The 20,745-nt window shown below is 38.9% G+C and overlaps 1 protein-coding gene across 1 annotated transcript in view; it reads left to right on the top strand.

Annotated features, from left to right (window-relative positions):
* L3MBTL4 (L3MBTL histone methyl-lysine binding protein 4) overlaps positions 1-20,745 on the top strand; it is a 435,810-nt gene that overhangs the window by 185,277 nt on the left and 229,788 nt on the right. Inside the window, exons 11-12 of the mRNA XM_053664334.1 lie at positions 2,626-2,711; positions 5,087-5,197. Of these exons, the coding sequence (XP_053520309.1) occupies positions 2,626-2,711; positions 5,087-5,197 (197 nt within the window). The remainder of the gene's footprint in view (positions 1-2,625; positions 2,712-5,086; positions 5,198-20,745) is intronic.

The raw sequence follows: 20,745 nt of genomic DNA on the forward strand, positions 1-20,745 counted from the left end.
AACTGATTGATGTTTCTCTTTCACGTCGATGCTTCTCTTCCTCTCTTCTCTCTTTCTTCTGCTCTCTTTAAAAGTAAATAAATAAAATCTTAAATAAATATACAAATAAATAAAACATCCACAGACTTGTATTTTCATTTACTGATTATGAAGATAGGGAAAAGGAAAATTCCTGTCAGCAGCATGCCAGGTGTCTTTAAGGGGCCAGAGCAAGACTGACTTTGTTTTTTCTTTTGCTCACATCACATTCATTCATTAATGCACTGTGCTGTTTCTTTTCCTCCCATTCCACTGACTCTGCTGGTCAAACCCCTGAGTGAGAAACTTGGGACAGGGAGGAGGGGACCCCAATACTGAAGGGGCAAGGTATGAGCATATTTAGAACCTATGCAGAAATGTGAAGATATACAGTCCAATGAATGAGATTGGGCATTAAAAAAATATGAACTATAAAAGTAAATGCAAGTGCAGAAATAAATATTGAGACATAAGATATATAACATGACTTGTATAAAAAAGGACAAAAAGCAAAAGAAACTCTACAGGAGCTTTCTAAAAAATCCAGCTTAAAAATATTTATAGAAGCTAGGTAAAATAAATCAGTTAGGGAAGTAAATGTAAATGATTTTTAAAATCCATTTAGATTGTGTTAAAATAAATAGAATCAGAACAAAATATGTCTTATTTGTTTTGTGTTTTATGTTACCAGAAGCAGAAAGTAACAGGGTGGCATACAATTTAATTTTTAATAAAAAGAATTTGAGGCAAAATGCAATAAATGTTTCCAAAGAGAACTTTTCTCTATATTAAATATGAAGAGCAATTAATAGTGAACATTCCATATGCTCTTACATGCTAAAAATGTAACATCACATATGAAGCAAAATACCCCATGATCCCTCAGTTTTCTTCCTGGGTGCACTGCAACAAAAATGTATGGTCTGGTCACCAAGGAGAGTGTACTGGAATGTTCATGGCAACACTTTCCATAATAGCCCTCAAACTGAAACTACTCAAATCACCATCACCAGTAGAATGGATAAATAAATTTTGAAAGACATGTGTTCTGTCCTCAGCGGTCTATGTAAACGTCATGGCCAGAGCGCTGAGAAAACCCATGAGCACATGTTTGCAAGATTCCATTTATACAAAGGAAAAAATGGAACAAGCAGAACTCACGTGAGAGGCCAGAAGCCAGGACTGCAGCTTCCGTCCGAGGAAAGGGGCTCTGCTGGCTCCACAGGGAGCGTGTGTCCCGGGTTCTGGTGGCACAGGTGTGCTGAGTCTGAGATTTTCAAGTGGTCTGCTTGGCTTGTAGATTTTTCTTAAACTGTGTTGTGTTTTAGCAAAAGTTTAAATATGAAGAAATAATTATCAGAAGTACTGGAGGGCTGTTCAGAAAGAATATTTTAGAAATTTTAACATACTGTTTCAGGCTTTTGCTTCAATACAAAATAAACAAGTTTTTAAATAATATAGCTATTTATATGAATTATACATATTTATATTATATCTTAAAACATAGATGTAAGATATATGTATGTATGTATATACTTAAATTTTTTAATTGCTTATGCTATTACACCAACAAGAAATCCTCACGTCTCCCAAACAGGGGTTGTACAGCCAGTGTGACATTTTGAAACTACCACATGATAAACTAGACATGATTTTTAATATTTTAAACAATCACAAAAATTAACCATCTGGGATATCTTGTAAGTAAATACTTGGTCATTGAATAAATCAGGATGACAAATATTATAATTGATTTTTAGAAAGTAAAAAAATATGATATAAAAGTCTGTCTAGAGGTCTAAAACTGCATTCAGGGACAGTGATGATAAGTTCATAGCCTTAAACGCTTATTAAAAATTTATCTTTACCATTCAATTTGTCAAGATAAGTATAAAGCAAATCTAAGGCAAATATGAGGAAGGAAGGAGTAAGAGTAGAAGTAGCAAATGAGATAATTAGAAAAGACAAAAGAAAACAATAGAGCTGATGAATAAATCTAACTACTTATCCCTTGAAGGGAAAAAGAAAAGGCACAGCAATGTACACAGTCCTCTGGCAAATGTAATTGGGAATAAAATAATACACCGAGAAACTAGAAATCCAATTAGATGGAAATTTTTTTTAACATAGAGGGCTTCACAATATGTTATACCAAAATATGTACTATGTTCTAAGTTACAGTGATAATAGCAAACCTGGGGTGTTGTAATTACAAAGATTAAATATGAGAATAAAACCCAATCGACACAGACTTATTGAAGGGTTTAGATTTTCAGTTCATGGTTGAACATCAGACTGTGATTTTGGGTGTGAGCTTGCTCTGCCAAGCACTCAGATGAGCCTTTGATCTTGGCTGACCTGTTTAACCTTGCTGAGGGGGTGGATGAACCAGGGAATGAGTGCTCTTGTGCTTTAGTGTGGCAAAGCAGCCCTCTCAGAGGTTATCATAGACTTAGGTTAGGTAATATATGTGAAGTTCTTAGCATAGGGGCTATTAAATAGGGAGCATTCAATTAATAGTAGGTGTTTTTATTATCAAATATCTTATAGTACGTGGGAATCAAAATATCAGTGAATAATCTTTTGTTATTTATATCTTTTTCTCAGGTTATCCTGATCCAGAACATTTTTCCTGGACAGAATATCTAGATTCTACTCAAACTAGTGCTGTCCCTGCCAAAGTATTTAAAATGGTAAGTTTGCATCCATATATGTGCTCAACTTGAAACGATGTCCATGTTGAGTCTTGCCTTTATCTGGCAGTTTTAAATTATTCTAGTTTTTTCTTTTTAAATTCAAGTGTTATTTTCATAACCAATTTGCCTTGCTTTTACTTAAGAATATGAAGGAGGTGACTCATTTACAATTTATTGATTCTAGACATAAATGTAGGTGATGATTTACCTCCTTGAAAAACAGAGTCATGCCACGCTAGTCCCATTGAAAGCCCCTCATCAGCCTCTGATGAGTAAACCATTCATTTCTGGTTCTCTAATCCACAACTTTCATAGTCTTGGGGATTGTTTGAATGCCAGTGTTGCCATAGTAAGATAGGGGCATTGTGTGTAGCCTGGGTGTTACAGTTTTATCCATTTAGTGGGAAACATGGCTTTTGGCATTTGTTAGAATACCAATTTTTTAAGTTCAAGTTTGAATTTATTTGTTTGAGGATTGACCCAAGTATAAATTACTTTGTAAAATAAGTGTGTTGATAGCACAGTTAGAAACATTTGTGTTGCACCCAGTGGTTTTCAGACTTTGGTCCCTTTCAGATCTGATGTGCTACAGGCCCGCAACTTGTCCTCCCTCAGAATTTATGTGGTGAGCGTCTGCGTAGGATTTCACTAACTGAAAGTGTTCTAGTGATGGAAAAGGATTTAAAGCAAAATGCTATTTCTTTTTTTTTTTTTTTTTGCTATTTCACTTTTTAAAAAACTTGATTGTAATAGGCTGCATTTGGGGGGCTGGGAGAAGATAAAATTAAATTAAGAAGGCTGGAAGTTCTGAAGTGTTAAAAAGGGTTTTAAGAATTCTAAAAATTCAGTTAGCAAAATTCCAGTTGCTTGTAGTCTCTTTCTCTCTTGCTTTCTGTCAAAATGTCATTTTACTTTTCCAAAAAGAAACTTAACAAGAAAATAAAATAATGAAAAAATTTAGCTAAAATGGCAACTTTCAGACTCGGGGGCTATTGTGGATTCGCTTCAAGCTTTGACATCTGCAATATGAGTTAATATCGTTGTTGTCAGGACAGAGACCTTCTGGAGAACGGAAAGATTTCCTGGGGTCAGAGACCTAGTTTATAGTTTGTATACTCTGTTGAGTAGATTTAATAATGCACTTTAGAAAGAAAACATGAAGATCATGTGGAGGATTAGCAACAGGGGAGTGGAAGAGGGAGAAGGTACAGAAAATAAGTAGCATAGACGGTAGGTAGAAAATAGGGGGGAGGGCAAGAACAGTATGGGAAATATAGAATCTAAAGAACTTGAGACTCGTTGTCATTGTCATAAACTAAAGGGGGAGATGGTGGGGGAGGGGGTGTACAGGGTGGAGGGGAATGAAGGGGGGGAATAGAACAAATGTAATGGCATAATCAATTAAAAAATGTTAAAAAAAATAGAAAGAAAATATGCTTCCACAAAAGCTGTGGGGAAACAAACCAGGCACTGGAGAAAGATTTAACTGTTTAGTACTCATGTATTATGAGGATTTTATTGTCCTATTGCCATTTCTAGGAATTGGCAATACACTTTTGAGGAATTTAATACACTTTTGTTTTCAGTAATGTCAATTGAACACTTCTGTGGGTAGTAGCATTCAAGTGAAACTTTTTGCCGACCTATAAATATTGTCCAAGATGTCTTTTGACTTTGATTTTGTTAAATTTCCTTAGTTTCAGTGTAAGTCCTAGTATAATTTTTCTGACTCCATTTTCTTTATTATTGCCGGATTATAGACTTCTGGTTCCTGGCATTTTAAGTCTTAGAAGAAACCTTAAATTAATACAGTTTAACATGCTTATGTTACAGATAAAGTAACAAAAGTATAGGTTATGCCTTTAAATTATGTTTTAGCATAATTTTATAGTAATTTATGAAGTTGAATTATGAAGTTTTATCTAAATATTATTTCAGAATTTGATTTATAAATTATTATGTTTATCCTTTCTAATTACTTATTAAATGATTTTGCCTTCTGGATCATACACTCCAAAATTAATCAATGAGAATAGTCAATAATTTTTTAATTTATAAGGTTAATTTCAGAAAAAAATTGAAACAAATATACCATAAGATCCTTTTAGAACCTTGGCGTGATCATTAATGAACTTATAATTTAATCTGTCTTTGTCTTAGCTGTGCAACCAAACAAAATTCTTTCTCTTCTCACAGGCATTTATGAAAATGTATAGACTAATAGGCATAAGGTCCTATGTGCTCTTAAAACTAAATTCCACGTGTACTAAAATTCCAAACATAAAACTAGAATGATAATATTTTAGAAAAAAATTTATAGCATAATGGAATTGTTAAAATTTGCCTGACTTGTTGCGCTTGTAATGTTGCAGAGGTTGCCTCATGGTTTTCTGCCGAATATGAAACTTGAAGTTGTGGATAAACGAAACCCCAGGTTAATTCGTGTTGCTACCATTGTAGATGTTGATGACCAAAGAATAAAGGTACACATTTTAAATTGCTATGTGATCACTAGGCTGGCTTCAGAGGCTCTGTTTTCTTGGCACAGTAGAACAATAAAGCTTTGACTGACCTCACTTCCAATCAGATGTCTTTGGGGAGAGAGAGTTCCAGCTTAGGTGTCTATAGACTAGAAACAACTGACTTTAAGAGAGATTCTAATACATTCCTGTTTGGATTTGATGTTTAAACTCTGTAAGAACATTTAATAGTTTATCAAGAACTATTAAGTCTTTGTTTTCTGTTATTCTTTGTGAGATCAAAAATAAATAAATAAAAACCTTTAGTCACTGTAGCTAAAACAAAAGGTTAGATTTCAAAGATACGATTATCAGATTTCTATACTGTCCTTTTTGTGACATCTATTTTTATACAAATACATACATCTTCAAAATAAAATTTTCCTAAAATGAAAGCTTTTCATACTTTTTTATATAGAGAGCTAAAAAGTATTGTGGAATTCAGTAAATCTTCTACAACATGTCCCAATTCAAAAATTATTTCTTACCATAGCATGATTTTATTTCATAAAAATAAAAAGATTAAAGTCCATTATTTTATTTTATTATTTTTTAAAAGATTTACTTATCTTTTAGAGGGGAGGGGAAGGAGAGAGGGAGAGAAATATCAATGTATGGTTTCCTCTCGTACATTCCCTGCTGGGAACTGGCCTGCAACCCAGGCATGTGCCCTGACTGGGAATCGAACTGCGATCCTTTGGGTCGCCATCCTTCACTCAGTCCACTGAGCTACACCAGCCAGGGTTGAAGTCCATTATTTTAATAGGCACTATAAAGAAATAACTTTAAAAGAAATCTTATTTGCTATATGCTTATTTGGAAAACAAGTTTCAAATTTATCATAGAGAATAATCAGTGCATATATTTTAGTAAAATTTAGAGATGAGTGTTTGGCTTGGCTATAGATTATCAAGAATGGATGCTGGCCATGTCCTTTGTTCTTCTGACAAATGAAAATAGTCACTGCTAAAACACTAGTCAAGAATAATATGTTACAGCTATTTTATTTCACATACTTGTTACTAATGCTTTATTTTAAATTTAATTTTAAGCATATTGCTTAAATTTTTATCTATTTGAAGCTTTTATTGTTTACTCTGATAGCACCTATTGTGGGAATAACTATTGGATATCACATTTTATAAATTTAGTAATATTTTGTCGTTAAAATTAGCATCAAGTTTTTTCTCTGAATTCGTGTTTAACTTTTATTCTAAAATTATTCCATTCATTGCAAAAGCTCACTCTTATTAGTACATCAAATCTTATTTAGAAATTTAATTGACCAACTATTTTCTTGTGATTTGTAAGATATACACTATAGCATCCAGTGTGTGTTGCCAGCTTGTTGTGTGGTCATACTGGATTAGCACACTCCCTTAAAATACCATCTGGAAAACCTCAGCTCATAAAGTGAATTGGTTATATTTCTTATTTACCACCTTATCATTAATATTTTTACAGCTCCAAGAATATAGCTGATGCTTCCAAAGATATAGTCTATGCATTTTCTCCTTGTTCTTTTTCTTTCTTGTTAATAGCTTTGTTCTTTATCAGAGGAAAAAAGAACTGAAAAGTATCTTGTACCTCTGACAGGATTTACCTCTGTGGTTTTGTTACAGGGTACAGCCTGGAGGGGGACCCCAAATAGGGATTTGGAATGGGGTCCAGAACTCAAGGTGTCCAGAAAATATTAGAAAGATATGTAGGATGTCCTTGCCCCTTCCTCCCGCAGGTGTGAGTTGGGGGAAGGGACACATGGAGCAGGAACTATTAGCTCTGCAGAAAATAGCTGGGAGACAACCCCCCCTGGTTACAGGGCCTGTGTGAGAGCTTGGACAAGATTAGCTCCATGACATGGGGCCACACCTGCCCAGACTCACCATGGCAGCTCAGTAAACTTGTAATAATACAGGAATATTGGCAAGTGTAACTGACTGTTGGAGGAGTTGGAAATTGGGGTACAGAGGAAGGTTGGTTTGGGGATTTAAACCCAGACACAGCAGCCATTGGAAAGAGAACCACGTGGCTTTGCCAGAGTGGGGACCCCTGCAGCTTTGGTGAAAGAGGACCCCACAGATTTGGGATGCTCCCTTTGGCCACGTGGGCTAGGAACAGGAGAGACTTTGCCTGGAAGAGGGCTGAAAGGTTTCTTGCCAGCAGGCCATGAGAAGGTGCCACATGACTTTGGATTAATTGGGGTCCAAAGCTGGAGATCCTGACGGCGACTCAGCCGATGGTGCCGGGAGCCTGAATCTACTTTTCTTGAGATATGGTACTCCAAATTAGGGAAGGAGGAGAAGGAAGCACTGTGTGTATCTGTGGGTACCCTAAAGGACTTTGATATTTTAATGAAGACATTAGGTCACTACTTTAAGTCTGTACAGCTTTAGATAAACATTTCCTTTCCTTTTCGCAGCTCTCTGGCATTGAGAGACATCTTTCTTCTGGCGGCAGACAAGCAAACCTAGTGGGGGTTCCTTTTGGTAATAGTGTATTGTACCCTCCCTTGGCGCTGTTCTGTAACAGTTTGGGCAAAATGGAAATCCCTCTAGGATTTCAGGGCATAATTAAGATGTATTTATGCAAATGACATCTCTACCCTGTGAAACAGTGCTTCATAAAATGTGAAATGAATTGCTTTCACATACCATTCAGTCTCTCAGAATGTGTCAGTCTTGAATGGACATGAATGCCTTAAGGCTTGTGGGATACTCAGGTCTCACAAGCAGCTCTGACCTCTTACAGCTCATTCCTGGGCAGCCTGCCTTGGGCCTCCACTCTCCACCGTTCCCTAGGGTCCCACAGTTGGGTAAATGTTTGTTCTGCCCCGTAAGCAGGAGGAGATAAGATTGTCTGTGGAACAGCAATTCTTTGGATAGAAAAGACTATAGAGAAGATTTAGCAGTATGGCTTGAAAGTCCATACATCAGTTTTCCCCAAGGAAAAAGGACAATGAAAATGAGTGTCAGATTTTTTCTCTGAATTCTTATTTAAGGAGGGTGAAGGTAGTGGATGGGGCTATTGAGAAATCAGCTGAGGTTTTTCTGATCTCCTCTTTGCCCAGTACATTCCTCTCCCTTTTTTATTGTGTTGGCCATATTCCTTAATTTTCTTGTTTGAAGTTAGTATCTTTAAAAGACTTTATCACTGGCACATAATAGATGCTTAATATACATGTGAATGAGCGAATGAAGGTATGAATGGCATTGGATGCATTTTGGCATCCTGTTATTTGAATATGTGAAATAATTGTGTTGGTGAAAAAGTACCTTCCCCCTTTTTAATTCCTTTCCCCATTACTCATCCATTGAAATCTAATTCAACATAATATACTGGAAAGTGCCATAGGATAAACTGATATGGTCTTGAATTCCAGCTCTGTTATTAACTCGGGTTCCAGCTCCGATATTAACCTGATGGTTACTTAACTGATTTAAACTTTCCTTATCTGTAAAGTGATGATGGGGTTAATAATGTCTACCTCATAAACTTGTCACAATTCAGTGAAGTGATGCATGTTAAACACCTGAAAGTGTGCCTGACTCTTCCTAGGTATTTCAGTGGTATCTGCTGTTATTAATTAGTACAAATGTTCTATGCTGCCCTCTTGGGGTGCCTTTGTTTTCTGTGTTACTGAAAGGCTCTCATGGAGTCACATATCTTCAGTAGATGAAGGAACAAACCCACACTCCAAACAAAGCAGAGTTTGATTGGAATTCTCCTGGGCAATGCTAATATGAGCACATGTGATTGAGAGGCATGGTGGTGCTTGACAGTTGAGAATAGAGTGAATCACTTATTCCTTTGTTTGGTTGCACAGTGTACTTTGTTATATCTGGAAGCCCACTACTATTACCTTATCAAGAAATGCACCTTAAATTACTATTGGTGGATGAATGCTTTTAGAAAGTTTAGCTTTTGTCTGGAAAAAATGTATTCTTCTACAAATAAATATAAGGGGAAGACTTAAAACTGTAATATTTGATGGATATTTGCCCTGTGGGAACTGCAGCAAAGCTGTGAAATGAATTATAAATGAGGTCCAAATAGATGCATTAGGAAGTTCTACTGAATCATTAATAAATTGAGTCTCTTTAACAAGTCTTTATATATTTAATGCATTAACTAGCTGTGTTTTGGCATTTCTAAATGAAATAAGAGTGTCATGACCAAGAGAAATTGTCATGATAAGTTGTCTAATTGTATGACTAAAAACTGTTTGGAATTTTAGGTCAGACTGAGACATTTAAAGCTTTTGTTTGAATGACCTGCTGGTGGATTGGGGCAACACCTGTCCCAATACAAGTTGGTGAAAGCACAGGGTTGCTGTGCTTAGAGAGAGTCACTTGACCCCTTTAGTCCTAGTTTAATTATCTGTCAAAAAGGAGCAGAATCTGGAATATATCAGCTTGCTTCTCACTGTCTCTAACCAGGATGCATTTTTTCAAATCATTTTTTATTTTTCAGTTACAGTTGGCATTCAACGGTGGTTAAATATTATATAACTTAGTAAGTGATCATCCCAATAAATCTTGTACCCATCTGACGCCATACAGAATTATTAGAATACTATTGACTGTATCCCCTATGCTGTACTTTACACTCCCATGATTATTTTGTAACTACCAATTTATACTTCTTAATACCTTCACCTTTTTCACCCATTCCCCAGATCCTCTCCCATCTGGCAACTGTCAAAATGTTCTCTGTATCTAATCTATTAGTCTATTTCTGTTTTGCTTGTTCACTTATTTTGTCTTTTATATTCAATTGTTGACAAATATTTATTGCCATTTTCTTGTTCATATTTTTTATTTTTTCCCTTCTTTTTAAAAAAGACACATTAACATTTCATGTAATACTGGTTTGGTGATGATGAACTCTAGCTTTTTCTTGTCTGGAAAGCTTTTTATATGTACTTTGATTCTAAAGGTAAGCTTTGTTGGGTAGAGTAATCTTGATTGTGGATCCTTGCTTTTCATCACTTTGAATATTACCACTACCTTCCAGAGAGCAAAGTTTCTGTTGAGAAATCAGCTGATAGTCATATGGGAGCTCCCTTGTAGGTAATTGTTTTTCCCTTGCTGCTTTTAAGATTCTCTCTGTGTCTTTAACTTTTTGCATTTTAATTATGATGTCTTAGTGTGGGCCTCTTTGGATTCATCTTGTTTGGAACTCTCTGCACTTCTTGGACTTGTATACCTGTTTCCTTCACTGGGTTAGGGAAGTTTTCTTTCATTATTTTTTCAAATAGGTTCTCAATTTCTTGCTTTCTCTCTTCTCCTTCCAGCACTCCCATGATGCAGATGTTGGTATGCTTGAAGTTGTCCTAGAGACCCCCTTACACTATCTTCATTTTGGGGTGTTCTTTTTTGTTTTTGCTATTCTTTTTTTTAAATTATATTTTATTGATAATGCTATTACAGTTTTCCCACTTATGCCCCCTCTGCCCCGTACCCCCTATCCCTCCAGCATTCCCCTCCCCTTAGTTCACGTTCATGGGTTATACATATAAGTTCCTTGAGTTCTCTGTTTCCTATACCATTGTTGACCTCTCCCTGTCTATTTTATGCCTACCAATTATGCTTCTTCTTCCCCATACTTTTTCCCTACATTCCTCCCCTCTCCCTCCCCACTGAAAACCCTCCATGTGATGTCCGTTTTCTGATTCTGTTCCTGTTCTAGTTTGCTTAATTTTAGTTTTCATTTTTTTCTTTTATTTTTTTAGAGTCATTTGTTGATAGTAGTGAATTTGTCATTTTACTGTTCATATTTTTGACCTTCCTTTTTTTAGAAAAGTCCCCTTAACATTTCATATAATATGGGCTTGGTGATGATGAACTCCTTGAACTTGACCTTATCTGAGAAGCACTTTATCTGTCCTTCCATTCTTAATGATAGCTTTGATGGATAGAGTAATCTTGGATATAGCTCTTTGCCTTTCATGACTTCAAATACTTTTTTGCAGCCCCTTCTTGCCTGTAAGGTTTCTTTTGAGAAATCAGCTGACAGTCTGATGGGAACTCCTTTGTAGGTAACTCTCTCCTTTCCTCTTGCTGCTTTTAAGATTCTCTCTTTGTCTTTAATCTTGGGTAACGTAGGATGGTGTACCTTGGTGTGTTCCTGTTTGAGTCCAACTTCTTTGGGATTCTCTGGGCTTCCTAGACTTCCTGGAAGTCTGTTTCCTTTGCCAGCTTGGGGAAGTCCTTCCTTCATTATTTGTTCAAATAAGTTTTCAATTTCTTGCTGTTCTTCTCCTCTGGCACCCCTATAATTCAGATATTGGAATGTTTCAGGTTGCCCCAGAGATTCCTCAGCCTCTCTTAATTTTTAAAAAATTTTTGTTTCTTCATTTTGATGTGGTTGGATGTTTATTTCTTATTTGTGTTCCACATCGTTGCTTTGAGTCCTGGTTTCCTTCCTGTCACTGTTGGTTCCCTAAATATTTTGCTTTATTTCATTTGGGGTATCTTTCATTTGTTCTTTCATTTTTTGACCAAGCTAATCAGTTCTGTGAGCATTTTGATTACCAGGGCTTTAAATTCTCTATCAGATAGGTTGGCCATCTCCTCCTCACTTAGCTGTCTTTTTGAGGTTTTGCATTGTTTTTCCATTTTGGCCCTATTTCTTTGCTCAGGGCCCCCGATAAGTTGTAAGAGGGTAGGTAGGGTCTTAGGTATTTATAGGGGCAGGGCAACCCTCCTTGCTGCACTGCGGTGCTGCCTGTGGGAGCAGCAGAGAGGGAACAGTGCAGCTCACCTGCTCATCTCCACCTCACTTTTCAATGAACTCTTGTGAGACCTGGAGTTTCTTCTGCTGTGGCAACCACCTAGTCCACAACTACCTCTGAGTCTCAGTTTCCTCTTAAGTCAGCCCCTTCCTTGCAGCCTGCCCCCGAGCCATAGCCAGCCCCACCCCCATGGTCCACTGCCTCACCACGCTTTCTCTCTGTTCAGCGCCTTATTGGTCTGGTTGTTCTCTTTGACTGTTCCTTTAATTCCATGGCTGTCAGAGTTCTGTGGAGTTTTATTTTCTGGCACTTCTGGTTGTTTATTGATGGTTGATGTTTATTGATGTTTATTTAGATTGGTTGTTTTTCTCCTTTTAGTTGTGCAAGGAAGCGAAGGGTTTCTACCTACACATCCATCTTCACCAGAATTCCCCCTTTTTTATTCTAATTGGGTATTTTTGCTTCTTTATATTCCAAATCACTGATTTGATTTTTTGCTTTATCTACTTTACTACTGACTCCCTGTAAATTATTCTTCATTTCAGTTAGTGTATCTTTCATTTTTTTAATGTTTTCTGTGTACTTTTTCATGCTTTTGAAGTTCTCACTAAGTTCCTTGAGTATCCTTATAACCATTGTTTTGAACCCTGTAGCTGGTAGTTTGCTTGCCTCCATTTCATTTAATTCTTTTTCTGGAGATGTCTCATGTTCTCTTATTCGGGACTCGTTTCTTTGTCTCCTCATTTTGGCTGCCTCCCTATGTTTCCACGTATTAGGTAGAGATGTTACATCTCCCAGAGTTGGCTGAGTGGCCTTGCGTCATACATGTCCTACAGAGCCCAGTGGTGCAGCTTCCCTAGTTACCTGAGCTGTGTGCTGTGGCTGTGCCCCTGTGTGGGCTGTGTACACAATCCTGTTGTGGTTGAGCTTTGATTTCTGTTGCTATCACTGGGAGGGATTGACCTCCAGGCTGATTGGCTGTGGACCAGCTGCAACCACAGTGGTGGATCAGCTGTGCCGCAGTCAACCCTATGGATCAGAACTCGCTTCATCAGGGCTTTGGTGCTTACCGAGTTTGCCCCTTGAGTGTGTCATTTGTGGAGGTGGTAGGATTGTAATCTGGCATGGTCTGAAGCTGTCCACTGGGTGTGCTGGCTCTTCCTGGGGCCACCCAGGAAAGGCCAGTGAACCAAGGCCTGCTGCCCCTAGTACTGGGCCTGGGGGCCATTTAGCAAGAGGTATGGGGTGTGCAGAGGCCAGACGCTTCCTGTTTGAGAGGTGTTAGGGAAGTCTGAAGCGTGAGGCAAAAGAGGCCATTTGTATAGAAAAGCCACTAGAAAGGGCTTGGGTGAGCATGCACTTTGGGTAGGGTGGGGTCTCAGCAAATCACCAGGGTGAGGTAAACAGTGTGATACAGGCTGATGGAGTCTACTTGTCCTCTCTGTGAGGAGCCAGTCTCAGAAAAGAAATAATGGCTTCCTCCATCACCAGCTCTTGCTCTGTTGCCACACAATTCAGTTTCTTCCCGTATGTTCCTGGTTCCCCATCAAGCTGCTTCCCCAGTGCTGGATCGCACAGGGAGTCAGTCTAGTAAGTCATGCGCAGTCCCTTTAAGAGCATCTGCCTGGGTCTCCAGAAGCCCTCCTTCTCGCTCAGCTTCAATCTCTGCTGGTTTTTACAGTCAGAAGTTATAGAGACTTCTCTTCCCAGGACTAGAAACCTGGACTGGATAGCCTGGTGTGGAGATGGGATACCTCATTCTTCAGGGGGAACCTCTACATTCTAGGTATCTCTCCTGATTATCTTCTGCCACATGGGGTTGTGAGACAAGACCATTCTGCATCCCCAGCCCTCCTACCAGTCTTGATGTGGCTGCTTCTTTATATCCCTAGTTGTAGGTCTAACATTCAACCAGATTTAAAGTGGTTCTGAATGATGGTTGTTTTGTAGTTGTAACTGTGGTTGTGGGAGGATTCAAGTGCTTCATTTACCTATGCAAGTCCAGGATGCATTTTTAAAAATGGTTATGAAATACGAGGATAGGACAAGATACTAACATTAAAAATGACTGTCCTTTGAGCTAAACTTCTAACTAATGGGCATTATAGTGATTGATGACTATCTTCATATGGGAAAGAGACTGAAACAGTTTTCAAAAATATTATGACCAAGTTATGGAAAGATAATTTTTAGAGTAGGCGAAATTATGAATTAGTGTCAGCCATGATTTTTATTTAAAAAAAATGGTAAAATGCTGATGGAGTAGTCTAATTACAATAATAAGCAACAACAATAATAATAATATCAGTGATGTCAGATTTGAATGTTGCCCCCATGCCGCTGATTATGTGCTCTACATTTTCTTACTGTCTTAATCCACATAGCAACTCTGTATGTCTGGTATAGGTGAGGACACAGGTGCAAACAGTTTAAGCAACTTGCCCGAGGTCACACAGCTCATAACTGACAGAACCAGGTGGGAACCCGGTGGCCTCGTTCTTCAGCCTGAGCTCTGAACCCACGGGGCAGCATGTTTTTCTATAAAGGGGCAGAGAGCAAACATGTCGGCCTCTGTACGCCATGTGGGCTCTGCCACAACTGGTCAGCTCTGTGGTTAAACTCAAAAGCTGCCGTAAACGGTAAGTGAGCAGATAAGTGTGCCTGTGTTCCTAGAAAACTTTATTTGTTGGCACTGAAATGTGAATTTGATATAATTCCCATGTGTCATGAAAATACTCTTATTTGGATTTTTTTCCAACCACTTGAAGAGATAGACCACTTTTAGTTTGTGGGATGGCCCAGAACAGGTGGTAGGGTCCTGTTTGGCCTGTGGGCTATAATTTGCTAACCTCTATCTTCATAGATTCAATATACTGATTAGACTAGGAGATGAACTTGTTGTTACCTTTAGTAGACATGGTTTTTTGTCCTCACCTTATTTTTTCTAATATTTGATTTTTGAACCAAATCACATTTATATTTAATTTTATGTTGTTTTATATATTCAGTTAAAAGGGGGTAGAAGAGATGAGACCTACAATGTAATCGCTTCTAGAATTAAAATATCTATATTTTTCCCAATATTAATTGATTACGTCCATTTGCTTGATTTTCATTGTGACTGTAGTCAAGCCCTGTAGTGATAATCTTTCACAAAGTAGGCTTCTCTGACTTTGGGTTGTGTTCTCCAAAAACTGTAAGTGGAGAGTTACCTTTAATGTTTTTATTAAAGTCAGTATATTCAGAATGGAACTCTTTGTCCAGTATTACAGCAGTAAAGAATCAGGCACCCGAGTCTGGAGCCCCTGTTGGCACTCCTAGGTCATCCTCACCCAGCCCCGCTGTTTCCAGTCTGACTTGAGTGAGCTAATGAGATCCTGACATGTGATTATTTGGCTAGAGGCATCAGCTTAGTCATGAGCTAGATAGAATAGAAATAGAACATTTCCCAGTTTTCCATGCAGAACACTATCTGTGTAGAAACTTCTTAAATAAAAGATGACAGTGTTGTAGCATTAGTTGTTCTGAACCCTGATTTTAAGGTTGTGTATCCATTTGAGTATCTGGACAATGCTGTGAAATGCACATACGTGTGTATACAAATACTAGATTGTATCTGTGCTTCAATGGTTAATGGACTTTTGAGTAAGGACCTGATCTCTATACTCTTTTTTTTTTTTTACAGTTATCTTGATGATGAGATAGTAGTTTGACACCATGTAAAACAATCAGTGCCACATAATCTCTATACTCTTGTCACTTGATTCAAAGCTTTATATTTACTCAAAAAGTATGGGGCCCTTGCTTGATGTGATAAGGAAGCTCTTGGTTTCCCAGGCCGTCAGTCAGAGTGCAGTACAGACTCACTGTCTCACTTCAAAGCTAACCAGAGAGTGTGTTGGGTTTTTCTTAGCTTTGGAGAGTCATACCCATTGTCTGCTGTTTCCCTGAACAGAAGGGCACCATTTCTGACCAGCTGCAGTTTTGACATTCCAAATGCTCTTACTAATACTGATACTTAGCTAATTATGCTGAACATCATCTCTTTTTCTCACATCCTGCTTTATAAGCACTCTATTTTTACCAGTGGAAGAATATCTATCAAGAATAAATGAATGAAAACACCCAAGAATAGACTGTTTAGGCAAGACTATGAACATATTTACCCCCTTTGTTCCAAAATCTATGTCATTCTTGTGATATAAGAAAGAGTGATAGACTCAGAGGAAGGGGATTCTTCTATAAGAAGGGAATGAGTAAATTCTTATCCCAGATTAATTTATTTTAAAAATGTAGCTGTAGTATTTTCTTTTTGCTCTTATAACAAATCACCACAAATTTAGTGGCTTAAAATAACACAAATTTGTTATGTTACAGTTTTTTGGGTCAGAAGTGTCAACTGAGCTAAAACTCAAGGTGTCAGCAGGGCTGTGCTCCTTTTGGAATCTCTGGGGGAGAATTCGTTTCCTAGCCTTTTCCAGCTTTTAGAGGCTGCCTTTATTCCTCGGGGCATGACCCCTTTCACTATATTCAAATCCAGCAGCATAGCATCTTCAAACCCCTCTCTGGACCCACCAGGCAATCCAGGATAATCTCCCCAGTCTCAAACCCATTGATTTAATCACACCTGCAAAATGCCTCTTGCCACATAGGGTAACCTTTTCCCCAGTTTCAAGGATTAATATGTGGGCATCTTTGGGAACCATTATTCTGCTTACTGCAGTAACATTGAATAAAGTTAAGATACTTATTAAAAAGAGATGGAAGAGGTGAGAGACCTCTTTGTTACTAAGTAACAAAGAGCTTGTATTTGCTGAGCCCCGCTAAAGTAGAAGAGACCATTCCAACAGCTGTGAGCTCCAGGATGAAATTAAGACTTGAAACTCACAATGGGGAGATAGGTTAGATTACAGTTTAATGTATAATGTATGGCCCAAACCATCAAGTGCTGTAAACGTTCATTGCAAGTACAGTGAGCTTTGTGAGCAGGGATGCTGAGGGGCAGATGGCTTCTGGAGAAGAACAGTTTTTCTTCTGTTAAAAGAAGTATACAACATGCCTTGTTTTATTTGCATTTCCAAACACCAAATGCCTTTATTTACTATTATGTAGAGACAAAGGAGACTTGAAATTTAATGTTTTATTATATGTATATGCATCATGTATGTATGGACCTGTGTATATATGTATGTATGTATTTATCTATCTATCTACCTATCTTTGATTTAAATTGAAAGCCGCTTGGACAGGTGGTCTCTACAAGACCTGTATCGGGACCTGTATGCAGAGGACTCTTGGGAACTTGCTATAGGAGATGGCAAGGCTTAGCTGTGGGAAACAAGGAACAGCCAGTTGGGAGTCTGCAGCTTAAGTGGTTGCTACACATCTTGTTTTTCTGCTGCTACTTCTTTCAGGCTTATTTGCTGCAGCCCCTGCTCCAGGACTCCATGTGGACTTTGTGTGTCCTTGCTTCCTTGGTAGAACTAGCCCTGGGTCATGGAAACAGGAGCAGGCCGTATTCATAGGGTTTACCTTCCCTCAACCCCAAAGGGGCCTAGTGATAGTAAAAAAGAAGGGCTGTGTAGATCCTGTGCACTCAAAAGATGGATTCACGTTTCAGAATTTTAGGATCAAATGGGAGAGAAATCAAGGTTGAACCGCAGATGGGGTTCAAAGGTGTGGCCTGGCAGTATGATGGGCCCAGTGAACAGCTTCGCAATCTGGGAGGCAGCCCAGGCACAAACTGGAGACAAGCACAGGTGAAAGTATGTGGACAAGATTCCGTATCCTGGCTCAGGGCGGACTGGGCATGGCCTTTCAAGGGTTTAGTACAGGTGGGAGTTTCTAGAGCAGCAAAGTGCAGATTCATCAGCACCTGGGAGATGTGCAGAGCTGCAAGCCTCACTCCAGACCTGCTGAGTCAGAACTGGCTTTTTAACCAAAGCCCCACCTAATTTGTTCTCAAACACGAACAGTGAATATTTGTTCGCAGCTAGGGAAAGGTGGTCTGCTTGTCCTGTGCCCTGCTTTTTAATATCTTTCTCCACATGAGTGGAGGAGGGCATTAATTATGCTGCCCACCATACTGAGTCAGGCACAGGTGGCTGCTTTTACCTGTGAATTCAGCAGACATCAGGATTATCAAGATCTTGGTGGTGCTCTGGGAGCCCTCTTACTTACGACACTGTTGTAAGAAAACTAAGTCTACTAATTAACTCCTTGAAATGTGTGTTTCCTCAAGTGTTGTCCAACATGAGGGTTTTTGGGAGTGTCGTTGAGTTTGCTGAAGCTCAAAGCAGGTGGGGTCCAAGGGAGAAAAAGACCAAGGAAAACATAAGACAAGAACACAATAGGAACTAATATTTTTAGGCCCACAGTTACTCATTTCTATAAAAATATTATACAATCGGTGGTCAGAGCATGAAACAAGAAGCAGAAATTAGGCAAAAGACTGTTAGACTTGAAATCTCAATAAAGAATAGAATAAGTGAAATATACAAGAGGGAACCCTAAAAACAGAATTTGCTTATAAAAATCTCTATTTATTCTTACATGTTTAAACTTCAGTAACCTTCAAAGTACTCCCTACTTGATGCAATATATACCTATTAAGACGTTTTTTCCACTGCTCCAAACCGTTTTTGAACGCATCAATTTTGATGTTAAAATTAGTGCTTCAGCTGCTTTTTGTTTTACCTCTTCCACATTAATGCAAAACATCTCCCTTTAGGACTTTTTTTCACTGAGGGAAACAAAGAAAAGTCACTAGGGGCAAGATCGCATGAGCAGGGAAATTGGGCCATGGGGGCTGGTGCACTGATTCAGATGGGTTCCTAGAACACCCACCCAGTGGGGGAAGCCTGTACTACAAGGGGCCTGCCTTCCAGAAGGTAGTTCCAGTTTGGGGGTCTCCCCTCATTTTGAGAGTAGTGCAGAATTTCTGGGCTTTGAAATAGTGTACTGTTTTTCGCTGGTAAATATCAGAAGTCTATGAACAGAATAAGTTAGTTTAGCAGGTAGGAAGATGAAATAGACAAATGTAGGTAAGATAGCTGCTTTGTTAACATCAAATGTGAGTGGTTGCAACCCTGAGGTAAGTTTTGGTGTGGGGATTATGTCCAGTTGTGTTCCTCACGTTTTCATTGTGAAGATGAATAGTATGATTTTTAATCAGCAGTAAAATACCAGCAAAGACAGATTGAAGCGAGAGGAAAGTGGTATTTACGTTAGCTTGAGAGATCACAGTGGCATCAGGAAAAAGAGGCATTCAAAGATACAGGCTGAAATAAGAGGCACTGGAAAGAGGTGAGTAGAGAAGGGGAAATAAGGTGATGTCACCCTAGGCTTGAGCTTGCCTGACCTGCACTTGGTCATAGGTGCCGCTGATACATGCTCATCAGCACAGAAGCTTTGCTTACCTTTCTTCCAGTACTTCGGAGGGCGGCAGTGAGAACAGATGAAGTCATACCTGTAGAAATTTGGGTCTGGGAATAACCCTAAGTGGAGGTGTAGGTCACCGACACAAGAGGACAACAGAAGTACTTGTAGTCTAAGGCCGCACAGGCAGAGACACCTGAGAAAGGCCAGTGTCAGCTGCTTGGGACCAGGAGAGATGCTGTTAATATCCCATCAAGAATGGTTTAAATACCAGGACTCTGTAGCAAAGTTCACTCTTAACAGCTGTTTGGGGGCCTCATTTTCTAGTATTTCTTGTAAGTTACTCAGGGCCCTGCTTGGCCTTGCCTTTGGGTAGAACTTTTAATTTTGAAAGGATTGCTTAAAGAATATTTATTAAGATTCCTCTGTTGCAAGTGAGAGAAACTCCAGGGCCAATGTAGCATAGGTTAAAAAAGGAGTGGGAGTGAGAGGAAGGATTTTGGGTTCATTTAAATGGGAGGACAACCATCACTGAGTCCAGCGATGGACTACAACATTGCCAGTCTTCCTCCCGCTCCCTCACTCCCTTTTCCTTCCGATCTTATTTCTCCGTGTCTTTCTCCAGAAATTTCTCTGTCTGTCTCCCACTTCCCCTTCCCAGTGTGGGTATTAACCTTTCCTCCTGAAAATGGACCATCCCCACTTAGGTGTGGCAAAGCCACTGGCAGATCTGTCCTCACCTCGTCTTAGCGCAGTAACCCCCGCGGCAGTAGTCTTCCTTGCTGCTTGGTCAGGATGATGCAAAGTCACGGGAGGGTTCCCAAGGGGTCAAGAGCCAACTGCTGGACCCATGGTTGTGGCCAGGGTTTGCAGTTCTCTGACTGGCCCACTCTCCCCTCTGGGGGAGATTCGGAATTGGGTTGAGTCTCGCTGCCTACAGATGAAGTCTGGAACGCCAGTGGAGGGCAGCTCACTGGTCAGATAAAACACTGTACAATCTCTGCGGCACCACTTTCCCTACCGTCAGGAATCATCTCTGTCAGTCCCAAATCTCCAGGATAAAGGTCTGAAGTGACAGCCATTTCTTCATCCCACTGGGATGGTCTTGAGCTTATTTTTATTATTTTTGTGTGTTTTAATTTTAACCCCAACTCTGACCCTTAGCCTAATCCTAACTTGGCCTTATTATTGAGACTTTTGAGACGGTTAGATGCTCAAAAAACTCAGACTTTGTATTTAAGTCTCTTACCTCCTCTTAAGCACTTTTCACCTGGAAAAGATGATCACTAAAGATGATCTGACCATTTTCTCTTGGATAGGTAGCTCCATAGGAGCAAATTTTTTTGTAAATGATTTGACTTTTCTAGGGATTAATCTACCTAGAATTTGAACCTAAAACTCA

Source organism: Artibeus jamaicensis, unplaced genomic scaffold (genome assembly GCF_021234435.1).
Source record: "Artibeus jamaicensis isolate MK-2021 breed Jamaican fruit bat unplaced genomic scaffold, CSHL_Jam_final contig_354, whole genome shotgun sequence".
Lineage (NCBI taxonomy): Eukaryota > Metazoa > Chordata > Mammalia > Chiroptera > Phyllostomidae > Artibeus > Artibeus jamaicensis.